General features: G+C 39.5%; 1 protein-coding gene across 6 annotated transcripts in view; it reads left to right on the top strand.

Annotated features, from left to right (window-relative positions):
- The window catches only part of LHFPL3 (LHFPL tetraspan subfamily member 3), a 696,681-nt gene that overhangs the window by 579,736 nt on the left and 91,588 nt on the right, over positions 1-25,357 (top strand). Inside the window, exon 3 of one of the 6 annotated variants that reach the window (XM_086397021.1) lies at positions 3,867-6,187. The exons of 4 other annotated variants lie outside the window; for them this stretch is intronic. In XM_086397021.1, the coding sequence (XP_086253147.1) occupies positions 3,867-3,895 (29 nt within the window). In that variant the 3' untranslated portion in view covers positions 3,896-6,187. Of the gene's footprint in view, positions 1-3,866; positions 6,188-25,357 lie in introns of those variants that run through there. One more of the 6 variants, XM_086397009.1, reaches the window with a different exon arrangement.

Raw genomic sequence — 25,357 nt, 5'->3', positions numbered from 1 at the left:
GTCAGAAAGCGTTGTTAGAGATGGGCACAGATTGAAACAACAGAGTGGGAGAAACTGACAAAGCCTGTAGGGCCAATGAGGAAAAAACAGCCTGGAATCCCACCCTTACTCATTTTCACAACAAAGATGTAGCGTGCCATTCTGCTAAAAGCCTGAGTGGCCCCACCAAGTATTTTTCTCGCTCAGCGCCTGCCCCTCAGCTGTCCTGACAGTGGGAGCTCCAAGCCCTTATGGAATAGGTCAGATGGGAACAGTCTGCAGAAGCAGGTCACAGGAGACCTTTCAGAGCTGGCAAACACGTAGAAAATCCAGCGATACCACAGCATTTAGATAGTGTGGACAACGTGGCCATTATGAATGCTGCTCTCATGAGCAGTGATTCAAATGACAGCTTCGAAAAGGGTTTGCAAAGAGCCCTTTGGAAATGGAACATGGGTGCCTCAGAGCCCATGACATGTTACGAGGACAAACCCAACTGAACAAAGATCCACAGCAGCACTGAATGACTTATTTATTCAGTCCTGCTCTGTACAAACCTAGGAGAAGATGACAGCTTTTAAATTGACTCCCCTGAGCTATGCAGCATCCATGGTGCGTGGGAAACGTTAGCAAGCATTTTGAAAAAAGCAGAAAGTTTTATAAAGCAAAGGTCACAGTGTAACCATGCTTATGCTGCCACCAAATTCTGCAGACGGTCCTGGTGTCTCAGAATCACTAGGAGTGATAGCAACATCTGGAGGGAAAAACCCTGCCCTTTACCCTCTTAACCTGCCGGCTTCACACATCTGTTGGAAGGGCTAGCCCCTCCAAGCCTTCAGGTGGAAAATTCTTTGTGCAGGTCATTTAGGTAATCATGGCAGCATCCTCACTGGACCGCTTCTGCAGAGTGCTGTCCTGGCATCGTGTGGGGAGTGTTGGTGTTCTGGTAACCCTGGAACACAAGTGCTGGTTCTTTCAGCCCAGCACATGCTGCAGAATTCTTGCATGCCCCAGGGTTCCTGTTGCATGGTGGAGTCAGTCTTTCTTGGAAGAAAGAATACACAGTGCGGGCCATGTCTGAGTAACCCCAGCCCAGGCAGCTTCCCCAAGGGATCTGGTGACCGTGCAGCTGGCCCTCACAGCAGGACTGAGACTAGGGTGAGGCCAATGAGGAGCCTAGCACACAAAATTTAAGGAGGCCCTTGTCCTGTGTTTGCACAACCCTGAGAGTGAGCACCTCCTTGAATCTCGTATGCAAAGAGACCCACTGGCCTCCTTTGTCCAGGCCTGGCTCAGAGGCCTCACTGTCTCTTTTCCCGTTCATTCCTCAGCTCCCTGCCCAAGGTTAGCACTGGGGGTGGGGAGTGTAGCCCCAGTGCCAACAGTGGTCAACAAAGAAGAGAGCTTTAAGAAGGAAGCGCTGAGAAATTGATGGTGAGATTGCGTGAGGGATCCAATGAGGCATTTGGCTACACAGTGGCTACGTGTGACCCAAGACCAGAGCAGATCCAGGAAGGGTTGGTGATGGAAGACGTCCTGGTCTGCCCCTCGGCCGTGGGCCAAGATGGTGGGGTGTAAATAGGAAACCCTGTGAGACTGGCCACAGAGGTTCCCTTCGTACAAGAAGGCTCAGGATCTTCACAGGGAGGTGCTTTGCCTATAGAAAGTTCCTTTCTCCCCAGGCTTGGATGTCAGCACTCTAGGGGCTGATCTGAAGCCCTTCCTCCACTGTCTGCTCTCTTCCCAGCCCAGTGTGATGTTATAAGGCCAAACCAGGCAGCTTAGCACTGGGGAGAGAGAAAGTGGGAGCCTTGGGTTCTGTGTGCGTGTGTGCTAAGCCACTTCAGTCGTGTCCGACTCTCTGTGACCCTGGGGACCATAGCCCTACCGGCTCCTCTGTCCATGGGAATCTCTCGGCAAGAATACTGAAGTGGGTTGCCATGCCCTCCTCCAGGGGATCTTCCCAAGCTAGGGATCGAACTCACATCTCATGTCTCCTGCACTGGCAGGCGGGTTCTTTACCACTACTTCTACCTGGAAACAAATGGTTCAACCAAAGCAGACTTTTCTATCGTTAAATCAGGGGAATATTCATTTGTGAACCTCAATACAACGGGGACTCCCTCTTGGCTCCCTTATCCCCTGCATCACATGTGTACAGCCCTGAGAAGTACACTTCCGCACACAGGGTCACCATTTCATCACCATTTCCCTATTCTCCTTCCCACATTTGCAAGCCCATCCACTCCTCCCCTTCTCCCTCCCCAGGTAGCACCTTTCACAAATCTTGCTGGAAAACCCAGACATTCAGTTTTGTGGATTTTAAATAGAAAATGATGCAGAATGAGAGAATTATAAGCTGGAGCAGTGGAATCATGGACCCACAAGCCCAATTTTGGATTCCGTCGAGCCAGAGCACCTCCATGACACTGTAGCAGAGACCACTCAAGTTCAGAAGTGCCTGTGGCACTATGTCAGATCCTTGGATTGCTGGCTTATGTTGCTTATCTGAAGAAAGCATTCCCTTCCAGAGGGCCTCTGCCAGCATGATTCAAGCTAAGAGAATCATTACAGACTAATCATCATTATGGCGTGATCACATTTCAATTATCCCCTGTGTAGTCTGGGTACATTAAAACAACTTCTCTGACTGAGAGAAGTTCGTTAAAAATCATAATGTGCGTTAAGATTTTTTAAAGCCTGTTGGAAGCCAACAAGGGGATAAATTCTAGAAACGACAGAATCTTTTAGGGGTTTCTCTTGCACTTATGCAGAAAGCATAATCTTATCTTAAAATGTGGGATGAGGACTATAACTGAATAATGGGCCAATTGTTTTATTATAATTTGTGTTTCTAAGCGCTCTGTGATTCAAAACCCAACAGATTGTTTTCTGTCAGCCCCAATCTGAGCTTCTAGGTGCATTGGCCCATCTTCACAATGTATAAGGTACCCCTAACTCCTGGTTAGCAGTGCCAAAATCTATGAAAATTAGCCAGAGGATGGAGTAGGTCACACCATCTGTGGTCTCTGTCAATACAGGCACAGTCCCTAATATGTTGCAGAAAAGGAAAACCAGCCTTCCCCTGAGCATTTGTCCTAAAGAAAAGAATTTAAAAGAACAAGTCAAGTTTCATATGCAAAAATATTCATTTTCGACAGTAACAAAAGGAACAGAAACGTACCTACGTATCTGACAGTGGTGAAACCATTGAGAGTGGAATATCGAGCGTGGCCTGGAGAGGAATGAGAATGGAATGGAATTATAATGCAGTCATGAGAAACTGATGCTGATGATGCGGAGAGTGGAAATATAGTAAATCGTTCTTAATATTGTGTTGAAAAGGTCATCTACACTCTGATTCCAACTATATCAAATAAGTGCACACCTTAGCTAAGGAATAGAAAGAGACATGGGACGAAAACAGCTGGTGTCTCAAAAGTGGTTGGATTGTGGATGATTCATCTCTATAGTCATTCCTTTTAAAACTGTTATAATGTTCATTCAATAATAAATAAAACTTGGAAGGAAAAGGAAAACACTCAAGTGAGGCATTTTCTATGCCAGGCAGAAAAATCAGTGATGCATGGGATCATTTTGCGTTCTTCCTTGTTCCTTCAAAGCAGCCTGTAATCTTCATCCACATGTAGGGAATATGCATGCCTGAATTATCAGGGGACCCCCCTCACCAGGAAGGCTGTGATGTTTGTTTAATGGACCAGAAACCTCACTCCTTCCAGTCTTGTTTGATAACAAATCTAAGGTATATTTGTTGGTATGGTTTTTCCTTGACAAATATGCACAAAAGTCTTGAGGACAGAAAATGATGCATTTGTTCTTTCTCTCTTTTCTCTTTCTCTTACCCATCCCCCCACCCCCCTCTGCAGTTCTGCTAAGCCAATATTCTCTAGAATGAGCACAAAACAAATCAAATAACAGCTAAATTAATTGAATAACAGCTTTTGTACATCAGCATCGAGAAGGAAGACGCTTGGGAGAGATCAGAGTACCGAGATGGATACCGGCGAGAATGAAGCATCCGGCTGTCAAAGCACCTACTAACCCTAGATCGGCAGAGATGGGAGTGATTTTCCTGAAAGGAGATATGATCACGGAGTAAACACCAGCTCACTGGAAACTATCATTAAATAAGAGCAAATGACACTCATGAGAAATCACATTCAGGAAATATTTTAAGGAAGAGAAATATAAATGTGCTAGAATTAACATGTGAAATATATATGTACTGAGGTTTGTAAACTGTCCTTTTTTAATCAAACAGAAAACAAAAAGCTTTACTCTTTCAACATTATTTTAAAAAAGGCAGTGCATCCTAAATTATTCCTATCTCAATAGCCAAGAGGCTGATCAACCATCAGTTATTGAGGAAGCGTCTTAGAAAATGCCTCTGAATATTTTCATAGGAGCCATGACTTTTGGTTCCCATCTCTGCCGTTCATTTATGTCACTGTGTAATTAGTTACAACCACTCAGTTAAGAGATGTTAGCGTTTCAAACTTTTTACCGAGTCTTTGTTCAGTTTAATCTGTCTGTACCAGTTATTACTGAGAAAGTGTTTCTGACATACGCTATTACTCCATCAAGCTGTATATTACAGGAAGTACATCTTTACATCACAGGTTCCTGAGCAACACAGACTTCCCTGTCTTTCAGGAAACAGCATCAAGGAACTCTGAAAAATATAGAAAGCTCATTTTCACCTTGAATGCTCACATGTAATATATAGGCTGCTATCAAATAAACACTTTTTCTAATTGCCCCTAGTAATATGTATAAGAATTTAATATACTTTACAAATAAACATCTAAAATATCTTCTTTTTCTATTTCTTTGTCATATCATCAGAAATCCATATCCTTTCTTTCCCTTACTTTCCCTTACTAACGCCATTCCATTAAACCTATTTCTAAATGATAGTAAGTGGCACTAACAAAATAAATAATAATTTAATAGCCTTAGAACTAAATGAATATATACTTAATACAGGTCAAAGAAACTTGGTAGGAATAAGTTGCCTTTTTGTTTACTAATTTTAGTTTCAAGAACACTCTGTTTGTTGCTTGTTTGTTTTTAGTTGATTGGCATTTAGAAGTAGTGACAAATGATCAGTTGTCTTCAACAATCTTTTGCTCCCAGGCGTCCCCCACCATCACCCTCATCATATATCCTGCAATATGCAGCAACAGACAAATATTTAATATTGAAGTAGCCAATTGCTTGAGAATGACACAAGCTAAAATGTACGTGCAGGAATCATCAGTATAAGCCAAACCATATTCTATACCTGAGCAGAAAACATGAACATGTAGAATGCCTTCATTTTTGAACTCATAATTAAGATCCGTTTAGTATATATTATTGGAACAATGAAGAGTAATACAAGAAGAATCAACCAAGACACAGATCATGGTTGATTTCTCTTATCCTGTCTCACACTCTAGTTTTGTCAATGTCTCTGGTATTAGCATCTTTTCACCCCAGATGAGTTTTATGTTTCAAATGGCTAAAAAGTATATTACAGATACAGTCAAATAAGCGAAACACAATTCACAAAGATATGGATTTTCTAAAGAACCACATTAGGGGAGTACTTATTATCTCTAAAGTATTAGCTGTTCTGGGAGTTATTTGTTGCTTTAAATATTAGCTCTCCCTCTGCATTCAAAACACTCTACTTACTAAATTTAATTACACACAACTTTTCAAGAATTCATCTTTTAGTTAAGGGGAGGTACTGCTCTACTTTACCTACAATAAAAATAGAAGGTATTGGCTTTCTTAATCCGTGTAAATTGTAGATTCCACTGGGAGTCCCACAACACTAATAGTGGTGTTTATGAAAATGAAAAAGTGCTTCCTGTCCACATGCAAGTGTTTTTAAGAAGTTGTTTTCCTTCTAAAAAACCTAAGTGTAATTTAGCATACCATAGTGCTCTGAAGATGGGTCATTGACGTGTACCATTTGTACATAGGTAAAACACATGTAAATCACTAAATGTTAATGAAGTATAAGAAGTATGTTTTTATCTTTTTTAAAAAAAAAGTGACTCCCTTTCTCATTCTGTTCTGTTGTGTTGCGTCCAAAAGTTGTGTGTAATTTTTTAAGGTCCAGGAAATGTAAAGAAATTTGTTGGAATATCTGAATTTCTGTAAAAAATAAAAATAAGATTTTGTTATTTAAAACATTGTTTGGTGTTGTGGCGTGCATTCATTGTATTCAGCATCTGTCTTTGTTCAGTGATCCAGTGACAGGTGATGATTTGACTGAAATAACCATCTTTGAAAAATCTCTGTGCTGTCAGATTCCATAATATTTGCCAAGAGCAGACATTTGTTGGATGTGCAGGACCCTCATCATGCGAAAGGCATGGTTAATAACCCCCAAAGCCTCTTCTCACCAAGTAGAGACACACCGCAAGCTAAACCTTCATAGACTCAGTGGAATGAAACTGAGAAGTGAATAGCCAGACTGTTAAGTAAAACCTGGCCTGAAATATTCTGAAATACCCAATTAGTTGTCCCACCTTGGCTCTTGCATATTAAAACAGCCACCTGTTCCCTAGACATGAGCAGCAGTTCTGCAGTAATTCATATTGAGTATGTGTTGTCTGGGTAGGTCCTAATGCCAGATCCTTCATTTACTGCATAACTCTAAACAGCTCCTCACCTATTAAATGAAAACAAATAATAAAGCCTGGCCCTACAGTGGTGTTGTGAGGCTATAAATTAAGGTATAGTGCCATGCTGGTGCTTGACTAGTAGGCAATATACTCTATGAATTTAATTCTTCCCCCTACTATTTGCAAGACATAGAAGAAGAAAAGAAACATAAACATGAGCTCTGCTCTCAAAATGTTGAAGATAAAGTAACTATGAGTAGGGATTTAAAACTCAAATACCTACTAGAGCCAGGGAGATAAGTAAGTTACAGAGCAAAGCAAGCTGGGCTGCCGAGATAATAGGAAGTAGTGGGCACAGTGGAGCACTGGAAAGCCTAGGGCATGTCTACAGAGATGATGTTGCCAGTACTCGGCTCTAGTCATTCACCCAACATGCACTGAGTCCTTACTGTGTGTCTGGAATTATTCTAAATCCAGGGAAAGATAGTAGTGAGCCAGAAACATAAGATCCCTGTTCCTATGGGTCTCATGTTCTGGTAGGAAAACAGATAATAAATAGGGAAATGTCTGCTAGTAATAATAACAGATGCTCTAGTTGTTGTTCACTTGCTAAGTTGTGTCCGACTCTTTGTGTCCCATGGACTGCAGCACACCAGGCTCATCTGTCCTTCACTATCTCCCAAAATCCGCTCAGATTCATGTCCATTGATTGATGATGCTGTCTAATCATCTCATCCTCTGCCACCCGCCTCTTTTGTCTTAAATTTTTCCTAGCATCAGTGATTCGGTTCTTCCCATCGTGTGGCCAAAGTATTGGAGCTTCAGCTTCAACATCAGTCCTTCCAATGAATATTCAGGATTGATTTCTAATAGGATTGACTGGTTTGATCTTCTTGCTGTCCAAGGGACTCTCAAGAGTCTTCTCCAGCACTATAATTCAAAAGCATCAATTCTTTGACATTCAGCCTTCTTTATGGTCCAACTCTCATGGCCATACTTGACTACTGGAAAAATTATACCTTTGACTATACAGACCTTTGTCAGCAAGGTGATGTCTCTGCTTTTTAATATACTGTCTAGGTTTGTCATAGCTTTCCTTCCAAGGAGCAAGCATCTTTTATTTTTTTTAGTAGTTTTTTTTTTAATTATTATTATTATTATTTTTTACTTTACAATATTGTATTGGTTTTGCCACACATCAACTTGCATCAGCCAAGCATCTTTTAATTTCATGGCTTTGGTCACCATATGCAGTGATTTTGGAGGCCAAGAAAATAAAATTTGTCACTGCTTCCACTTTTTCCTCTTCTGTTTGCCATGAAGTAATGGGATCAGATGCCATGATCTTCGTGTTTTGAATGTTGAGTTTTAAGTTAACTTTTTCACTCTCCTCTTTCACCCTCATCAAGAAGCTCTTTAGTTCCTCTTCACTTTCTGCCATTGGAGTGGTATCATCTACATATCTGAGGTTGTTGATATATAAATATCAAGTTGGCAATCTTGATTCCAGCTTGTGATTCATCCAGGCTGGCATTTCACATGTACTCTGCATACAAGTTAAATAAGCAGGATGACAATATACAGCCTTGTCATACTTGTTTCCCAATTTTGAACCGGTTTGTTGTTCCATGTCCAGTTCTAACTGTGCATACAGGTTTCTCAGGAGACATGTAAGGTGGTCTGATATTTCCATCTCTTTTAAGAATTTTCCAGTTTGTTCTGATCCACACAGTCAAAGGCTTTAGTGTAGTCAATAAAGCAGAAGTTTTTCTGGAATGCCCTTGCTTTCTCCATGATGCAACAAATGTTGGCAATTTGATCTTTCATTCCCCTGCCTTTTTTAAACCCAGGAGGTACATTTGGAAGTTCTCAGTTCATGTACTGTTGAAGCGTAGCTTGAAGGATTTTGAGCATAACCTTACTAGCATGTGAAATGACCACAGTTGTATGGTAGTATGAACATTCTTTGGCATTGCCTTTCTTTGGGATTGGAATGAAAACTGACCTTTTCCAGTCCTGTGGCCACTGCTGAGCTTTCCAAATTTGTTGGCATTTTGAGTACAGCACTTTCAGAGCATCATCTTTTAGGATTTTAAATAGCTGAGCTAGAATTCCATCCTTTCTATTAGCTTTGTTCGTACTAATGCTTCTCAAGGCTTACTTGACTTCACAGCCCAGGATGTTTGGCTGTAGATTAGTAACCACACCATCATGGTTATCTGGGTCATTAAGACTTTTTTTTTGTATAATTCTGTGTATTCTCGTCACCTCTTCTTAATATCTTCTGCTTCTGTTAGGTCCTTACAATTTCTATTCTTTATCATGCCAATCCTTGCATGAAATGTTCCCTTGATCTCTCCAATTTTCTTGAAGAGATCTCTACTCCTTCCCATTCTGTTGTTTTCCTCTATTTCTTTGCATTGTTCATTTAAGAAAGCTTTTTTTTTTTTTTCTTTTTTATGTCTCCTTGCTATTCTCTGGAACTCTGCATTCAGTTGGGCATCTTTTGCTTTCACCCTTGCCTTTCACTTTGCTTCTTTCCTCAACTATTTGTAAAGCCTCCTCAGATAACCATTTTTCCTTCCTGCATTTTTTTTCTGTTTGGAATGGTTTTGGTCACTGCCTTCTATACAATGTTATGAACCTCTGTCCACAGCTCTTCATGCACTCTATCTATCAGATCTAATCCCTTGAATCTATTCATCACCTCCACTGTATAACCATAAGGAATTTGATTTAGGTCATATGTGAATGGCCTCGTGGTTTTTCATGCTTTCTTGAGTTTAAGCCTGAATTTTGCAATAAGGAGCTGATGATCTGAGCCATAGTCAGCTCCAGGTTTGTTTTTGCTGACTGCATAGAACTTCTCCATCTTTGGCTGCAAAGAATATAATCAATTTGATTTTGGTATTGACCATCTGGTGATGTCCATGTGTAGAGTCATAGTCATCTCTCGTGTTGTTGGAAAGGGTGTCTGCTATGACTGGCATGTTCTCTTGACAAAACTCTGTTAGCCTTTGCCCTGCATCATTTTGTCCTCCAAGGCCAAACTTGCCTGTTATTCCCGATATCTCATGACTTCCTACTTTTGCATTCCAATACCCTATGATGAAAAGGTCATCTTATTTTGGTGTTAGTTCTAGAAGATGTTGTAGGTCTTCAACTGACCTACAGAACTGGTCAACTGCTGCTTCAGCATCAGTGGTTGGGGCATAGACTTGGATTACTCTGATGCTGAATGATTTGCCTTGGAAACAAACCAAGATCATTCTGTCATTTTTGAGATTGCAGCCAAGTACTGCATTTCAGACTCTCTTGTTAACCATGAAGTCTACACCATTTCTTCTAAGGGATTCTTGCCTACAGTAGCAGATATAATGGTCATCTGTATTACATTTGCCCATTCCTGTCCATTTTAGTCCATTGATTCCTAAGATAGTGATATTCACTCTTGCCATCTCCTGCTTGACCACATCCAATTTACCTTGATTCATGGACCTAACATTCCAGATTCCTATGCAGTATTGTTCTTTACAGCATAGGACTTTACATTCCACAACTGAGCATCATTTCTGCCTTGGCCCAACTGCTTCATTCTTTCTGGAACTATTAGTAATTGCCCTCTTCTCTTCTCCAGTAGCATATTGAACATGTTTCAATATGGGGGCTCATTTTCTATTGTCATATCTTTTTGCCTTTTCATACAGTTCATGGGGTTCTCGAGGCAAGAACACTGGAGTGGATTGCCATTCCCTTCTCCAGGGGAACATGTATTGTCAGAAGTCTTCCCTATGACCTGTCTGTCTTGGGTGGCCCTGCATGGCATGGATCATAGCTTCATTGAGTTATACAAGTCCCTTCACCATGAAAAGGCTGTGATTGGTGAAGGGGAGGCTTTCTAGAGAGAATTATAACAAGGTGATGTGATGCAGAAATAGGGAAGTGAATCAAAGAAGGCTACTATGAAAAGGTGGCATTTAAGGTGAGACCTGAATGATAGGAAGAGCCAGCCATGTGAAGAAAGAGGGAAGGATATGCCACACCGGGGGGGCCACTAGTGTAACGGCTCTAAGGCAGGAATAAGATCACTACAGGTGAGGAGCAGCAGGCGGCAGGGAGGGGATAGGAGCGTCAGAAACCAGCTTCTGGCTTGGTAGGCCAGAATGGTTGGTACATTTTTTAAGTGTTAGAGAAAGCCATTTGAGGGTCTTAATAGGGGAGAGGTGGAAACTATTTTATATTTTTAAAAGATTATTCTTTGCTTGTGCTCCTAGCAGGTATCAGCTGGATACTCTAAAGCCCTTCCTTACACAATACTACCAGGTCTTTGATATTATAATGACCTTATTTTTTTTTAATTTAATATTGGAACATAGTTGATTTACAATGTTGTGTCAGTTTCAGGTGTACAGCAAAGTGATTTAGTTATACATATTCCTATATCTATTATTTTTCAGATGCTTTTCCCATTAAGGTTATTACAGAGTACTGAGTATAGTTCCCTGTGCTATACACGAGGTCCTTGTTGATTATCTACTTTATATATAGTGGTATCTACATATGAATCCCCATCTCCCAATTTATCCCTTCCCTGGCCAATTGGTAACCATAAGTTTGTTTGCTATATCTGTGATTCAATTTCTGTTTTGTAAATCGGTTTCTTATTCCCAGTTGTTAGATTCTGCATATAAACAGTATCATATATTTGTCTTTGTCTGAAGTGAAGTGTCTTACTTCTCAGCATGACAATCTCTAAGTCTGTCCATGTCACTGCATATGGCGTTATTTCATCATTTCTTATGGCTGAGTAATTTTCCATTGTGTCTGTGTGCCACATCTACTTTATCTGTTCCTCTCGATGGACATTCAGGTTGCTTCCATGTCCTGGGTATTGTAAATAGTGCTTCAGTGAACGCTGGGGTGCAGTATCTTTTTGAACTATGGTTTTCTCTAGATATATGCTCAGGAGCGGTATTGCTGGATCTAATGGTAGCTCTATTCTTAGTGTTTTAAGGAACCTCCATACTGTTCTCCATAGTGGCTGCACCAATTTACATTCCCACCAATAATGTAGGAGGGTTCTCACACTCTCTCCAGTCTATTGTTTGTAGACTTTTTGATAATGGCCTTTCTGACCAATGTGAGGTGATACCTCATTGCAGTTTTGATATGCATTTCTCTAATAATTAGTGATGTCGAGCATATTTTCATATGTTTTTTGGTCATCTGTATGAGTTCTTTGGAGAAATGTCTATTTAGATCTTCCATTCAATTCTTTGATTGGGTTGTTTCTTTTTTCATATTGAGCTGCATGCTGCTGCTGCTGCTAAGTCGCTTCAGTTGTGTCCGACTCTGTGCGACCCCATAGATGGCAGGCCACCAGTCTTCCCCGTCCCTGGGATTCTCCAGGCAAGAACACTGGAATGGGGTGCCATTGACTTCTCTGGAGCTGCATGAGCTATTTGTATATTTTGGAGAATAATCCTGTGTCAGTTGCTTTGTTGGCAAATATTTTCTTCTATTCTGTAGGTTGTTTTTTTGTTTTGTTTATGGTTTCCTTTGAAGTGCAAAAGCTTTTAAGCCTAGTTAGGTCCCATTTGTTTACTTTTGTTACAGGGCGCTTAGTTTTAATACATAGCTTGGCCTGCAAGGAAGTAAGAGAAATCCCAAAGGCATAAAAAAAGAAAGAGAGTAAAAAGTAGCATAAAGTGTAAGCATATGCAAAATCCATATATTGGATAAAGGAATGGGAGGTTAAGCTTTGGGCTGCAGGAAGTAGATGGACTAAATTTGAGAATCCCCACACCCTAAACCAGTATCCTTGAAGATGGCTACAACATTAGATAAACATGGCCCAGGAAGAATATTCAAGCTAGCAAAGCAAAGAAGCCTGTCAAGAATTCTGTCTCCACACTGATTCTAGATAGGGTGAAAAAGAGAAGAGAAAAAGAGGAATAGACACTCTCTGAAACTTTTAACCCATGAAATTGGCCAACTCTAGTCTAGAATTCAATCTTACAGACTCTGGATAGTCAAAAGAAACTCCAAACCAAGAAATCTGTGAACTTGCTAGAATACTGGTAGCTGGCTCACCAATTATGCTCAGCAGAGTAAGTGCTCACGATGTTAAAATTACTAAACGCACAAATAAACCATCAGACAGAATCATCAGAAATAATTAACAACATATTTATTGCCCCACAGATTTTAGATATTGAAATCACTAGATAGAGAATGTTAATAATAACATTTTATATGTAAAAGAAATAAAAGTGGTTTCTAAAAATACATATAAAGAATCCATTGGCTATAACCAGATAGATCTGAAGAAAAATGCTTAGAAAAATATGATCACTGAAATTTAAAATATGTTTGTAAATTAAATGTACATTAAGTGTAACTGAAGAGGAAAGTAGTGAGCTAGAAGATGAATCTAAAGAAATTACCCAGAATGAAATACACAAAGCCAAGGGGTCGGAAAATGAAAAGAGGTTCAGAATCAGGGAAGATATATATGTCTAATTAGAGTTCCAGTAGGAGATAAAGAATAAGGGAAAGGTAATATTTGAATCCAAGTTGTTTGAAAAATTTCCATAAATGATGAAAAATATGAATCCACACATATAGGAGTCATAAAAGATATCAAGCAAGATGAGTGAAAAGTAAATTCAAACGTGATGGTAAAAGTGCAATCCACTGAGGAAGTACCATAAAAGTAACTACAGAGAAGTGGTATACCACCTACAAAAGAATAATTTCTAGACTGATAATAAATCCCAGAGCTATTAGCATAATATACTCAAAGTGCTGAAGTAAAATAATTGTCAGCCTGAAATTGTTTCAGCAAAACGTTATTATATTTTTAAAAATTGAAGTATAGTTGATGTAGAATTTTATACATCAAAACTGTTTTTTAAGACCAAAGGTGGAATATAGTCATTCTCAGATAAACAAAACCTAAGGGGATTTACTCACAATAAACTAACACAGGAAAAATTTCTGAAAATGAGTCAACAAGTAATATTTGAGATTCAAAAAGGAATAGAGAGCAAAGAAATTGGGACATACATGAGTAAATCTAAACAAATATAGTACAAAATAATAATAAAACATCTAAATTGTGGGATTAAGAAAGACAACTAAAATATTGGATAACAATAGCCTGTTAATTAAGATGAGATGATCAGAGTTTAAGAAATGTGTCTTAATTGGGAAGAGAGCTGAGATATAGATGAATAATAGCTAGCCGCTGATTGTTTATAATGCACCAGGCGTATGTAGTAACTCATTTAGCCTTCCTAACAACTTTCTGAGTTAGATATTATAGTTATCCTCAGTTTACAGATGAAGTGGCAAAGAAAGTGATCACACAGCTTGTAAGCAAAGAGCTGGGTTCAAACTCAGGTAAAATAACTCCAAAGTGGATCCACTATATAGTATTCTCTGCTGTTTTTAGAAAGTTAAATAGCAATGATATAAATGTTAAGTAACAATAAGAATATATAGCTTCAATGAGGGGGAGTAGAATAAGAAGGAAAAAACATTAAATCAATACAAAAGAAGGCCCCCCCCAAAAAAAGCAAACAGAAAAATGTAGAAAAAGCAGATTAAAAAAAAAAAACTGGTAATCTCCCACAAAGAAAGCAAGTATCAAACTTTCAATAAACAATCTATTTATTTAAATCTAGTACAAGTTATCCAGAGGCTAGACAGAAGCAATGCCTCTACAACTCAATTTGAGGACAGTTTGAAAAAGGAAAACTATGGACCCATTTATATGTTAATAAGAATAGCTTTCTAAAATATATTTATTTAAATCATCACATTAAGAGGCTAAAAGATAAAAACCATATTATTACCTGATAAGTGCAAAAAAAATCACTTGATAAAACTTAAAACTCATTGATGATAACAAGAAATTTTACAAAACTAGGAATGAGGAAAATTTTCCTTTACCTAAGAAACAATTTCTAGCAAATAAGATACTTCTGCTTGTAATTATCACATATAAAAAGTAGTCCCTTAAAATAAAGAATAAGCCAGATAAGCCCACCATCACTACCTCTGTCAACACTGTATTATCTTCGCCAGCAGAGTGAAAAAAAAATAGAAGTAAAAGGGATAAGAATTTGAAAAGAAAAATGAAACTGTCATCATTTCTTAATTATAACTGCCCTCATAAAAGATACAGGTAAAACTTATTAGAATCTATAAGAGATTCATTAAATGACTAGATTTAAGATCAGTATATAAAATTATATTTCTTAAAAAAAAAAAAAACTGGGGAAATAAAAGAGAAAACTCAAGTGCTTTTCCTGCCTATTCTGTATAAACTGTTCCATTGGATAACCAGCTAATAGATAAAAGGAAGCATCTCAGTTATTTAAAGTAATCCATAAAAGCAAAATGGGAGAAATAGAATATTGTCTTTTTGCAACTGACAGTTAATGAGTCTAAACACTGAATATCAGTGGCTGATGATATTTTTTAAAAAGAGTGAAAACCAGAATTCCTGAAGAAAAAACATAAAGGAATCAAACCTAACTCAAACAGAGGACACAGGAACATGATAGACTACAGCTGCTGCTGCTGCTGCTGCTGCTGCTGCTGCTGCTGCTGCTGCTAAGTCGCTTCAGTCATGTCTGACTCTGTGCGACCCCATAGACAGCAGCCCACCAGGCTCCCCCGTCCCTGGGATTCTCCAGGCAAGAACACTGGAGTGGGTTGCCATTTCCTTATCTAATGCATGAAAGTGAAAAGTGAAAGTCAAGTCGCTCAGTTGTGTCCAACTCTTAGCGATGCCATGGACTGCAGCCCACCAGGCTCCTCAGTCCATGGGATTTTCCAGGCAAGAATACTGGAGTGGGGTGCCATTGCCTTCTCCGATAGACTACAGCACAAGTGTGCAAACAGCGAAACCCAGATTGTAAAACTGTGTCCAACAGACTGAGTTCTGCAATAGATGAGGTGTAAGGAAAAGAAAGGATGGAGGGGGAATCTGTAAATTAAGAGAGTTAAAAGACATAACAAGGTGTTTTAAAAAAAAAAAAAAACAGGCAAACTAAAGTACAGCATAAAGAAATAAAAGAGAGAGAGAGCTATGAAAGTCAGGATAGTAGTTATCTTGGAGGAAGAGAAGGGGCACTGACTTGTATGGGGCATATAGAGGGACTTGTGATATGACTAGAAAAGGTCTGTTTCTTGACCCAGATGGTTGCTAGTGTAGCCACCTTATAGTTATCCACTAAGCTCTGCATTTGTTTACTTTACAATTTAGAAGTTTTTTAAAGTTTTTTTTTTTTACAGCTGCATTGCTCTATCATGCAGCAAGCAATTAGAAAACATAATTTCAAAAAAAATAACATTAACATAACCTATGATACCCAAGAATACATCAAGCAAAATATATATAGAACATTTATGGCGGAAATTATATAATGTCAGTGAAAAACTTGAAAGAACATGTTTTCAAGTACAGAGGTATATTCACTGATAGGAAAACTCAATATCATTAAGATCTGATTCTCCCCAAATTGGTTGTTATTAGGAGACAATTTTACATGAGCCTCTTGTGTTTCTGAACATCTTGTGAGCAGAGATATTGACTGCCTTTTTCCAGGCTGTCTTTTCAAGACTCTTTGTATAGCTAACAACCTGGGAAGACAGAGATACGTTCTTCCTACAGAACAAGAGAGTAGGTTTGTTTATTGTTTTCTAAGAAGATAATGTATCCCTAGTGGGCTTTCCAGGTGGTACTAGTGGCAAAGAACCTGCCTGTCAATGCAGGAGACGTTAAGAGACATGGGTTCAATCCCTGGGTCAGGAAGATCCCCTGGAGGAGGGCATGGCAACCTGCTCCAGTATTCTTGCCTGGGAAATCCCATGGACAGAGGAGCCTGGTGGGCTATGGTCCATGGGGCTACAGAGTCGGACATGACTGAAGCGACTCAGCACACACTGGGGTAAAGATCAGGCTGACTCACTGCCCATTATTATAGATTCAGGTTCTCAAACTTCATTTCCTTTCCCATAACACAACCCATAGCACTGCAGGTTCCACCCAGCTCTCTTCTCAAGCCCTCTGTCTGGGAACATGACAAAAGAAACCAACACCCAACACACTGTTTGCTGTGCTGTGAGTAATAAATCCTGCCCTTTGTCTGAGATCCAGTCTCATGTGTTCTGCCAGTGTCAACAAGACTGTGGCAGGCTAGCTTCTCCATTTGCAAGTAGGATAAGTCTCAGACCCTTCACAGTTCTTCACAGTTAGCCACTTGGAGAAAAAAAAGAAATTGGATATCTATTCACATTGTACACAAAAATCTATTCCAGGTGAATTAAGGGCTTAACTGTGAAAAGGAAAAATTTAACTTTTGGTAGAAAATATAACCGAGGAAAGCGGGAAAGATTTATTGAACAAAACACAAAAATCATAAGGGAAATAATCAATAAACACAATAAACAACTAGATTAAAAAGACTTCTGTTCATCAAAATATTCCATAAAGAAAACTAAAATCCACAAACTGGTTCAGTTCAGTTCAGTCGCTCAGTCTTGTCCAACTCTTTGCGACCCCATGAATCACAGCACACCAGGCCTCCCTGTCCAACACCAACTCCCAGAGCCTACACAAACTCATGTCCATTGAGTCAGTGATGCCATCCAACCATCTCACCCTCTGTCGTCCCCTTCTCGTCCTGCCCTCAATCTTTCCCAGCATCAGGGTCTTTTCAAATGAGTCAGCTCTTTGCATCAGGTGGCCAAAGTATTGGAGTTTCAGCTTCAACATCAGTCCTTCCAATGAACTCCCAGGACTGATCTCCTTTAGGATGGACTGGTTGGATCTCCTTGCAGTCCAAGGGACTCTCAAGAGTCTTCTCCAACACTACAGTTCAAAAGCATCAATTCTTCGACTGCTGCTGCTGCTGCTAAGTCGCTTCAGTCGTGTCTGACTCTGTGCGACCCCATAGACGGCGGCCCACCAGGCTCCCCCGTCCCTGGGATTCTCCAGGCAAGAACACTGGAGTGGGTTGCCATTTCCTTCTCCAATGCATGAAAGGGAAAAGTGAAAGTGAAGCCGCTCAGTCGTGTCCGACTGTTAGTGACCCCATGGACTGCAGCCCACCAGGCTCCTCTATCCATGGGATTTTCCAGGCAAGAGTACTGGAGTGGGGTGCCATTACCTTCTCCACAATTCTTCGGCACTCAGCTTTTTTTATAGTCCAACTCTCACATCCATACATGACTACTGGAAAAACCATAGCCTTGACTAGATGGACCTTTGTTAGCAAAGTAATGTCTCTGCTTTTTAATATGCTGTCTAGGTTGGTCATAAATTTTCTTCCAAGGAGTATGCGTCTTTTAATTTCATGGCTGCAGTCACCATCCACAGTGATTTTGGAGCCCAAAAAAGTCAAGTCTCTCACTGTTTCCACTGTTTCCCCATCTATTGCCATGAAGTGATGGGACCAGATGCCATGATCTTAGTTTTCTGAATGTTGAGCTTGAAGCCAACTTTTCACTCTCCTCTTTCACTTTCATCAAGAGGCTCTTTAGTTCTTATTCACTTTCTGCTATAAGGGTAGTGTCATCTGCATATCTGAGGTTATTGATATTTCTCCTGGCAATCTTGATTCCAGCTTGTGCTTCCTCCAGCCCAGCATTTCTCATCATGTACTCTGCATATAAGTTAAATAAACAGGATGACAACATACAGCCTTGACATACTCCTTTTCCTATTTGGAACTAGCCTGTTATTCCATGTCCAGTTCTAACTGTTGCTTCCTGACCTGCATACAGGTTTCTCAAGAGGCAAGTCAGGTGGTCTGGTATTCCCATCTCTTTCAGAATTTTCCACAGTTTATTGTGTTCTATATAGTCAAAGGCTTTGGCATAGTCAATAAAGCAGAAATAGGTGTTTTTCTGGAACTCTCTTGCTTTTTCGATGATCCAGCAGATGTTGGCAGTTTGATCTCTGGTTCCTCTGCCTTTTCTAAAACCAGCTTGAACATCTGGAAGTTCACAGTTCACGTATTGCTGAAGCCTGGCTTAGAGAATTTTGAGCATTGCTTTACTAGCGTGTGAGATAAGTGCAATTGTGCGATAGTTTGAGTATTCTTTGGCATTGCCTTTCTTTGGGATTGGAATGAAAACTGACCTTTTCCAGTCCTGTGGCCACTTCTGAGTTTTCCAAATTTGCTGACATATTGAGTGCAGCACTTTCACAGCATCATCTTTCAGGATTTGAAATAGCTCCACTGGAATTCCATCACTCCACTTTGTTTGTAGTGATGCTACAAACTGGTAGAAAGTGTTTATTAACTTTATTACTGGTAAGAAATAATAATACTGAATATATAAGAACTTGAAAATCAACTTCCTAAAAGCCAAAAAAATGGAAAAAAATAAGCAAAAGATATATACAGGAATTTAATAGAAAAAGAAACAAATGGTATGCACATTGAAGGATACTCAACTTCCTTAGTAATTCTAAAATTAATTGCACAACAATAATATCCATTTTATTGGCATAAATTTAAAGCACTACTATGATGTACAACTCCTCATGCGAAGAGTTGACTCATTGGAAAAGACTTTGATACTGGGAAGGATTGGGGGCAGGAGGAGAAGGGGACGACAGAGGATGAGATGGCTGGATGGCATCACTGACTCAATGGATGTGAGTCTGAGTGAACTCCAGGAGTTGGTGATAGACAGGGAGGCCTGGTGTGCTGCGATTCATGGGGTCGCAAAGAGTCGGACACGACTGAGCGACTAAACTGAACTGATGATGTACAGCAATAGGGCTTCTTATGCTGTTGGTAAAGTAAAATTTGATATAATCACTTTGAAAAAGAATTTGTCATTATGTTATAAAATTGAGCATTTTACATATACTAAATTCATCAATTCTATTTCTAGCTATATATGCCTGATACATTCTTAACTATAAACACCAGAAAAATGTACAAAAATGGAAAATACAAATATTTATCATCAGAGAATATATAAATAGTGGATTTATTTATGTAGATAATCAATTTATTAAATGTTATTAATTAATACTACCATAATTATGGAAATGAATAAACCTAAGTAATATCAACATAAATGATTACATTATATTAGATATATACTTTTGAGTGGGAAAAACACAAGCTCAGCAGGTACACTATGGCTCCATTTTTATAAATCTCAAAATCAAAAACAAAGCTAAACTCTTTATTATTTAGTGATAAGTGCCTATATGGTAAAGCTATAAAGATTTAAGTACAGGAATGATAAAAACAAATCTCACAATTGTGATCACTTCTGGAGATCTAGGAGGGGTTATCATCAAGGAAAGATATACCAGCAACTTCAGTAGTTCCAGATCTTAATTAAGTGGAAGGCATGCATATGTATAGATGTATTTCAATGACAATGTCAGCATTTTATGAAAAACAAATTTTTAGATGAAACCACTAATTGAGTCTCTACTTGATTATGTACAAAGAGTAAATATTCTTTTGTCTATTTTTAAAATATTCCTTTCTTTTAAACTGGAAGTAAATCTATATCTGTTAGAAATAATGTAGCCAAAATACTGTGAATCTGAAGAATTTTGTGGCCAACACTTTATAGCAAGTATATAAACCAAAGTGATTTGAGTTTTTAAAAATGCAAAATAGTATGAACAAAACTTGCACTATACCAAATTTGAACATCTAGTGAGATTTACATTCATACTAAATTTTCTGCATCATGGCTTTTTTTGCATTCATTTTTTACTTTTATTAAAGGTTCAAAACATACATATATACACACACATATACTACATTTTTGTATCAAATATCATCTAATGAAATAAGATAAAACAAGTTGAATATTTAAAAATAGCTGACAGTTGTGAGGAAAACAGTAGTAACAGGGTCATGGGGGGAAGGCTATTTAAGTAGTCAAGGTAAGAGAAGGTGGTGGCTTAAACTAGAATAGTCAGTGGAGATGGAAAAAGGTGGATAAATATGGGATGGTGTTGCAGATTGGGTTTCCTGGGAAGCTGACTCTAAGAGAGTGAGATCAGGGTGAAATAAGTGTATTATTTAGGGCTCTTGGGGTCAACACCCATGGCAAGGAAGTAAAGGGAAAGGAAGGAAGCAGGCTGGGCAGAAGGAGAAGCTGGGCTGTGATTCAGTCTCAGTGAAGCCTCAGCTGATTCCCTGGGGTGGGGGTGGGGAGGACACTGAAGCTGGGATGGCTTTCCAGAGTAACCCTGTGTTAGGAGTTAGGCCTCAAACATCCGTCTCTGTATGGCTTCTTGCCCCTAGGAAAGGGGGGTGACCTTGAGTGAGGTAGCTCCTTCCAGGTGAGGACAATTTCCAGAGAAGGCAGAGGGCTGTGGGTTGTCAGCACATCCAGCAGCTGTAGGCATACATCCCCTCGTCCCCTCTGCTGGGCACCTGGGCACGTCACAGTATCCACTACAGATGTGTGTTTAGGGAATAGGACTAAGTGTGGAAAGAGGGCTACTGGTTTTTTGCTTTGAGAGCAGATGGTGGCGCCATTTACTGAGGTAGGAAGAAGAGGAGAAGGAAGAGGTTTGGAAGACAGAAATCCAAAAATTATGTTTTGTGACAGTGAAGTTCAAAATGCTTATTAAAAATTCAGAAGGCAGTGGCAAATTAGACAGGCAGTTAGATGGGGACATGTGGACTCCTAAAGAGAAGTCCAAGTTAGAAAAAAAAGTTAGTAGACATGGTAAATAGATAGCTTTTAAAGCTCTGAGACTGCATAGGCTAATTTAGGAAGAATGTACAAATAGAGAAGAAGACCCTGAGCCAGTCCCAACCACCCTGACTTTAGAAGTGAGACAGAGGACAGACGCCAGCAAAGGAGAGTGAGAAGAACCCACAACATGGGATATAATGAGAGCCAGGAGGAGGAAAAAAGTATTTCAAGAAGTAAAAGTGTCAAATATTGAAAGGTGGGGTAAGACAAAACTGACAAGAGACCACTAGGTTTGGGAATTATGGAGGTTTCTAATGACACTGACAAGAGCAGTCTTTGAGGAATAATAGATATGTAAGTATTGAATTAGGGGGAAAGATTGAAATTGAGAAGGTGGAGACAGCTTTATAGACAACTTTTACAAGAAGGCCACTGTAGCCATTTGAATCTGAGACGCTAGGGTTGGCTGCTTAGCTTTCCTAGATTCTCAAGACAAGGCAGAATTATAATATCAGTTGTCCAATAAGTTAGTATGTTGTTCAGCACAGTGCAGACCAACATTATGAGGGTCAAAAGCACATCTCAGAGTCAGGTTCAGCCAACGGGTTATGAGTTTCTGACTTCCAGCAAGAGGGTGAACTCTCACAAAGTAAGCCAAGTATCATGGCAGAGCATGCTCTAGGACAGAGTGCAGGGAACTTGGGCAGGCTAGAAGGGGCAGAAAGTTTCCCTTAAACTTTCTCAAGCCTCAGATGGACTTTCTCAAGGTCAAGATTGAAAGAGGAGGAACAAAGAATTGCTGGCAAACATTTGTGGTTATATCACCTATCCTCTGATATAACACTTACATTTTGATTTCTGGGTGGCCCTCTCATTGATGCTATTTAGGTAGGAGAGCCAGATTGTCAATGGCTTTTCATTTCAGCTGCTTTGAAGTTTGGACTTTATTCTGCAGACAGTAGGAAACCACTGAAAGTTTTGCAGAGGAAAGATCTAATCAAAGTGAGTTTTTAACAGGATTATTTCTTCAGCAGTGAGCAGGAGTCAAGCAAGGCTGGGTGAGGAGCAGAAATTCCACATAGGAGATTCTTCTGGTTGTGGAAATGGAGACAAAGAGGTGCAGACTGATGGGTATGGGGCAGCAGAGAACAAAGACAATGTTCGGGTTTCCAGTCTACGTTATTGGTTGTGTGTGTGTGTGTGTGTGAATGACAACAGAGTTAGGTGGGCTGATATATCAAAAGCCATAGTAGCCCATATATGATGGCACCATATAGCTGACAAGTTTTTTCACATCCATTATCTCATTTGCCCTCACAACGCCCTTGTGAGCTATTATTATGCCCGTTTAACAAACGCGGAATCTGGGACTCAGAGAGGTTAAATGATTTGCCCATAGGGTCGCAAAGGACGGTCTTGTCACTCTGTGCTTTGACAGTGCCCTCCAGATGTATTCTGACTCTCGGTGGCCTATGGGCTGGAGTCAGCCGGTGTGTGCCTTTTGAAAGGCATGTCCTGAAATTTCAGTTCTTGGAGGTGCTAGCTCAATTCCATTTCTCTGATGCCAGTTCCCTGTGAACTTTCTGGAAGAGGCTATAATTTGCATATGATAGCTTGAGAGAAAAAAAAGAAAGTTTCCTATTTTGACTCTAGGCCTTCTCTAAAATAAAACATTAATCCTCTCTCCTAAGCAGGATACCAGTTAGATTATTAAAAGTCATCCAATGAAAGCCAAATCTTGATGAGCTGAGATGAGAAAACGTGTTTACTTCACCTCTCACTGCCTGCCACTTTCTCAAATAAAAAGCTGGGCATTCCCTTCTGATGGGTGAGATCTATTTCATTATCTTAACCACAAGTCGACAGACCCAGGGGCTTAGGTGTTAAACCAACCTGTAGGTCAATTCTGACTTCTTGAATTACTTAAATACTGGGTTTTTCTCTGGCATTAACTGAAAGGAACTTCCCCAAGGACTAAACTGACAGCCTTGTTTTCATTTATGGACTAAAGACTGATTCTTATCCAAACCAAGGTGGTGCACTGCAAGACTGTCAGAAGTGTGCGGATGTGATGTTACCTTGCTGATGGCAGTTTCCCAAGTCAAAATACTTACTTAAAACCCTGATTTCCTCCAAAGCAGGAATTTCTAAAATTTTAGAAGTATCTTTCCTTATAAAAGTCTTTACACTTTTCAGGTCTTTTACCTTTAAAAAGCTTGTGAATTCTCTTCTTGATAATTAAAATCCATCTTGAATTAAATACACTTGCCCTGATCTTGTCAAAAATGATGGTGCTTTCCTAGAGCTTCATTTTTCAGAGTTAGAAAGCAGTTAGATTTTTAAACATTGATTTGTACTGCCATCTAGTGATACATTTCATTGCAAATTTCAACACCTTAGAGCACATTTCTGTAGGTCCGCTGAGTTACTCTTAAACATCGTAGAATTGAGGATTTATGTTGCAGATAGAAAGCAAATTAGCTCCTCTACACAGCATACAAGGCTAAAAAAAATTTTTAACATAGATATAGAAGGGGGTGCCCAAGAGAGTTTCTCTTAAACCACAGAGGCTTGGATTAGCTTTTTTATTTATATCTTTTATTTTAACCATAATTATCCTACGTAAATTGTTTACTCCTCCTAGGCAAAGAAATTCAATCCTAACTGACTAATTTAATGGTCACTCCATTTGGAAAAGTAGAATTGCATACAGTTAAACACAAAAGCTACATTATGTTTTTTTTTGTTTTTTGTTTTTTTTTTCCTCTAATTTTATTTTATTTTTAAACTTTACATAATTGTATTGGTTTTGCCAAATATCAAAATGAATCCGCCACAGGTATACATGTGTTCCCCATCCCGAACCCTCCTCCCTCCTCCCTCCCCATACCATCCCTCTGGGCCATCCCAGTGCACCAGCCCCAAGCATCCAGCATCATGCATCGAACCTGGACTGGCAACTCGTTTCCTACATGATATTTTACATGTTTCATTGCCATTCTCCCAAATCTTCCCACCCTCTCCCTCTCCCACAGAGTCCATAAGACTGTTCTATACATCAGTGTCTCTTTTGCTGTCTCGTATACAGGGTTATCGTTACCATCTTTCTAAATTCCATATATATGCGTTAGTATACTGTATTTATGTTTTTCCTTCTGGCTTACTTCACTCTGTATAATAGGCTCCAGTTTCATCCACCTCATTAGAACTGATTCAAATGTATTCTTTTTAATGGCTGAGTAATACTCCATTGTGTATATGTACCACAGCTTTCTTATCCATTCATCTGCTGATGGACATCTAGGTTGCTTCCATGTCTTGGCTATTATAAACAGTGCTGCGATGAACATTGGGGTACACGTGTCTCTTTCCCTTCTGGTTTCCTCAGTGTGTATGCCCAGTAGTGGGGTTGCTGGATCATAAGGCAGTTCTATTTCCAGTTTTTTAAGGAATCTCCACACAGTTCTCCATAGTGGCTGTACTAGTTTGCATTCCCACCAACAGTGTAAAAGGGTTCCCTTTTCTCCACACCCTCTCCAGCATTTATTATTTGTAGACTTTTGGATCGCAGCCATTCTGACTGGTGTGAAATGGTACCTCATAGTGGTTTTGATTTGCATTTCTCTGATAATGAGTGATGTTGAGCATCTTTTCATGTGTTTGTTAGCCATCTGTATGTCTTTTTTGGAGAAATGTCTATTTAGTTCTTGGGCCCATTTTTTGATTGGGTCGTTTATTTTTCTGGAGTTGAGCTGTAGGAGTTGCTTGTATATTTTTGAGACTAGTTGTTTGTCGGTTGCTTCATTTGCTATTATTTTCTCCCATTCTGAAGGCTGTCTTTTCACCTTGCTAATAGTTTCCTTCGATGTGCAGAAGCTTTTAAGGTTAATTAGGTCCCATTTGTTTATTTTTGCTTTTATTTCCAATATTCTGGGAGGTGGGTCATAGAGGATCCTGCTGTGATGTATGTCGGAGAGTGTTTTGCCTATGTTCTCCTCTAGGAGTTTTATAGTTTCTGGTCTTACGTTGAG

The sequence above is a fragment of the Bos grunniens genome, chromosome 4 (genome assembly GCF_055505025.1).
Source record: "Bos grunniens cultivar Pamir isolate PY7600 chromosome 4, Bosgru_T2T1.0, whole genome shotgun sequence".
In the NCBI taxonomy this organism is placed as follows: domain Eukaryota; kingdom Metazoa; phylum Chordata; class Mammalia; order Artiodactyla; family Bovidae; genus Bos; species Bos grunniens.
Note: the sequence above shows the minus strand (reverse complement) of the source record. Positions and strands in the feature narration are given on the sequence as shown.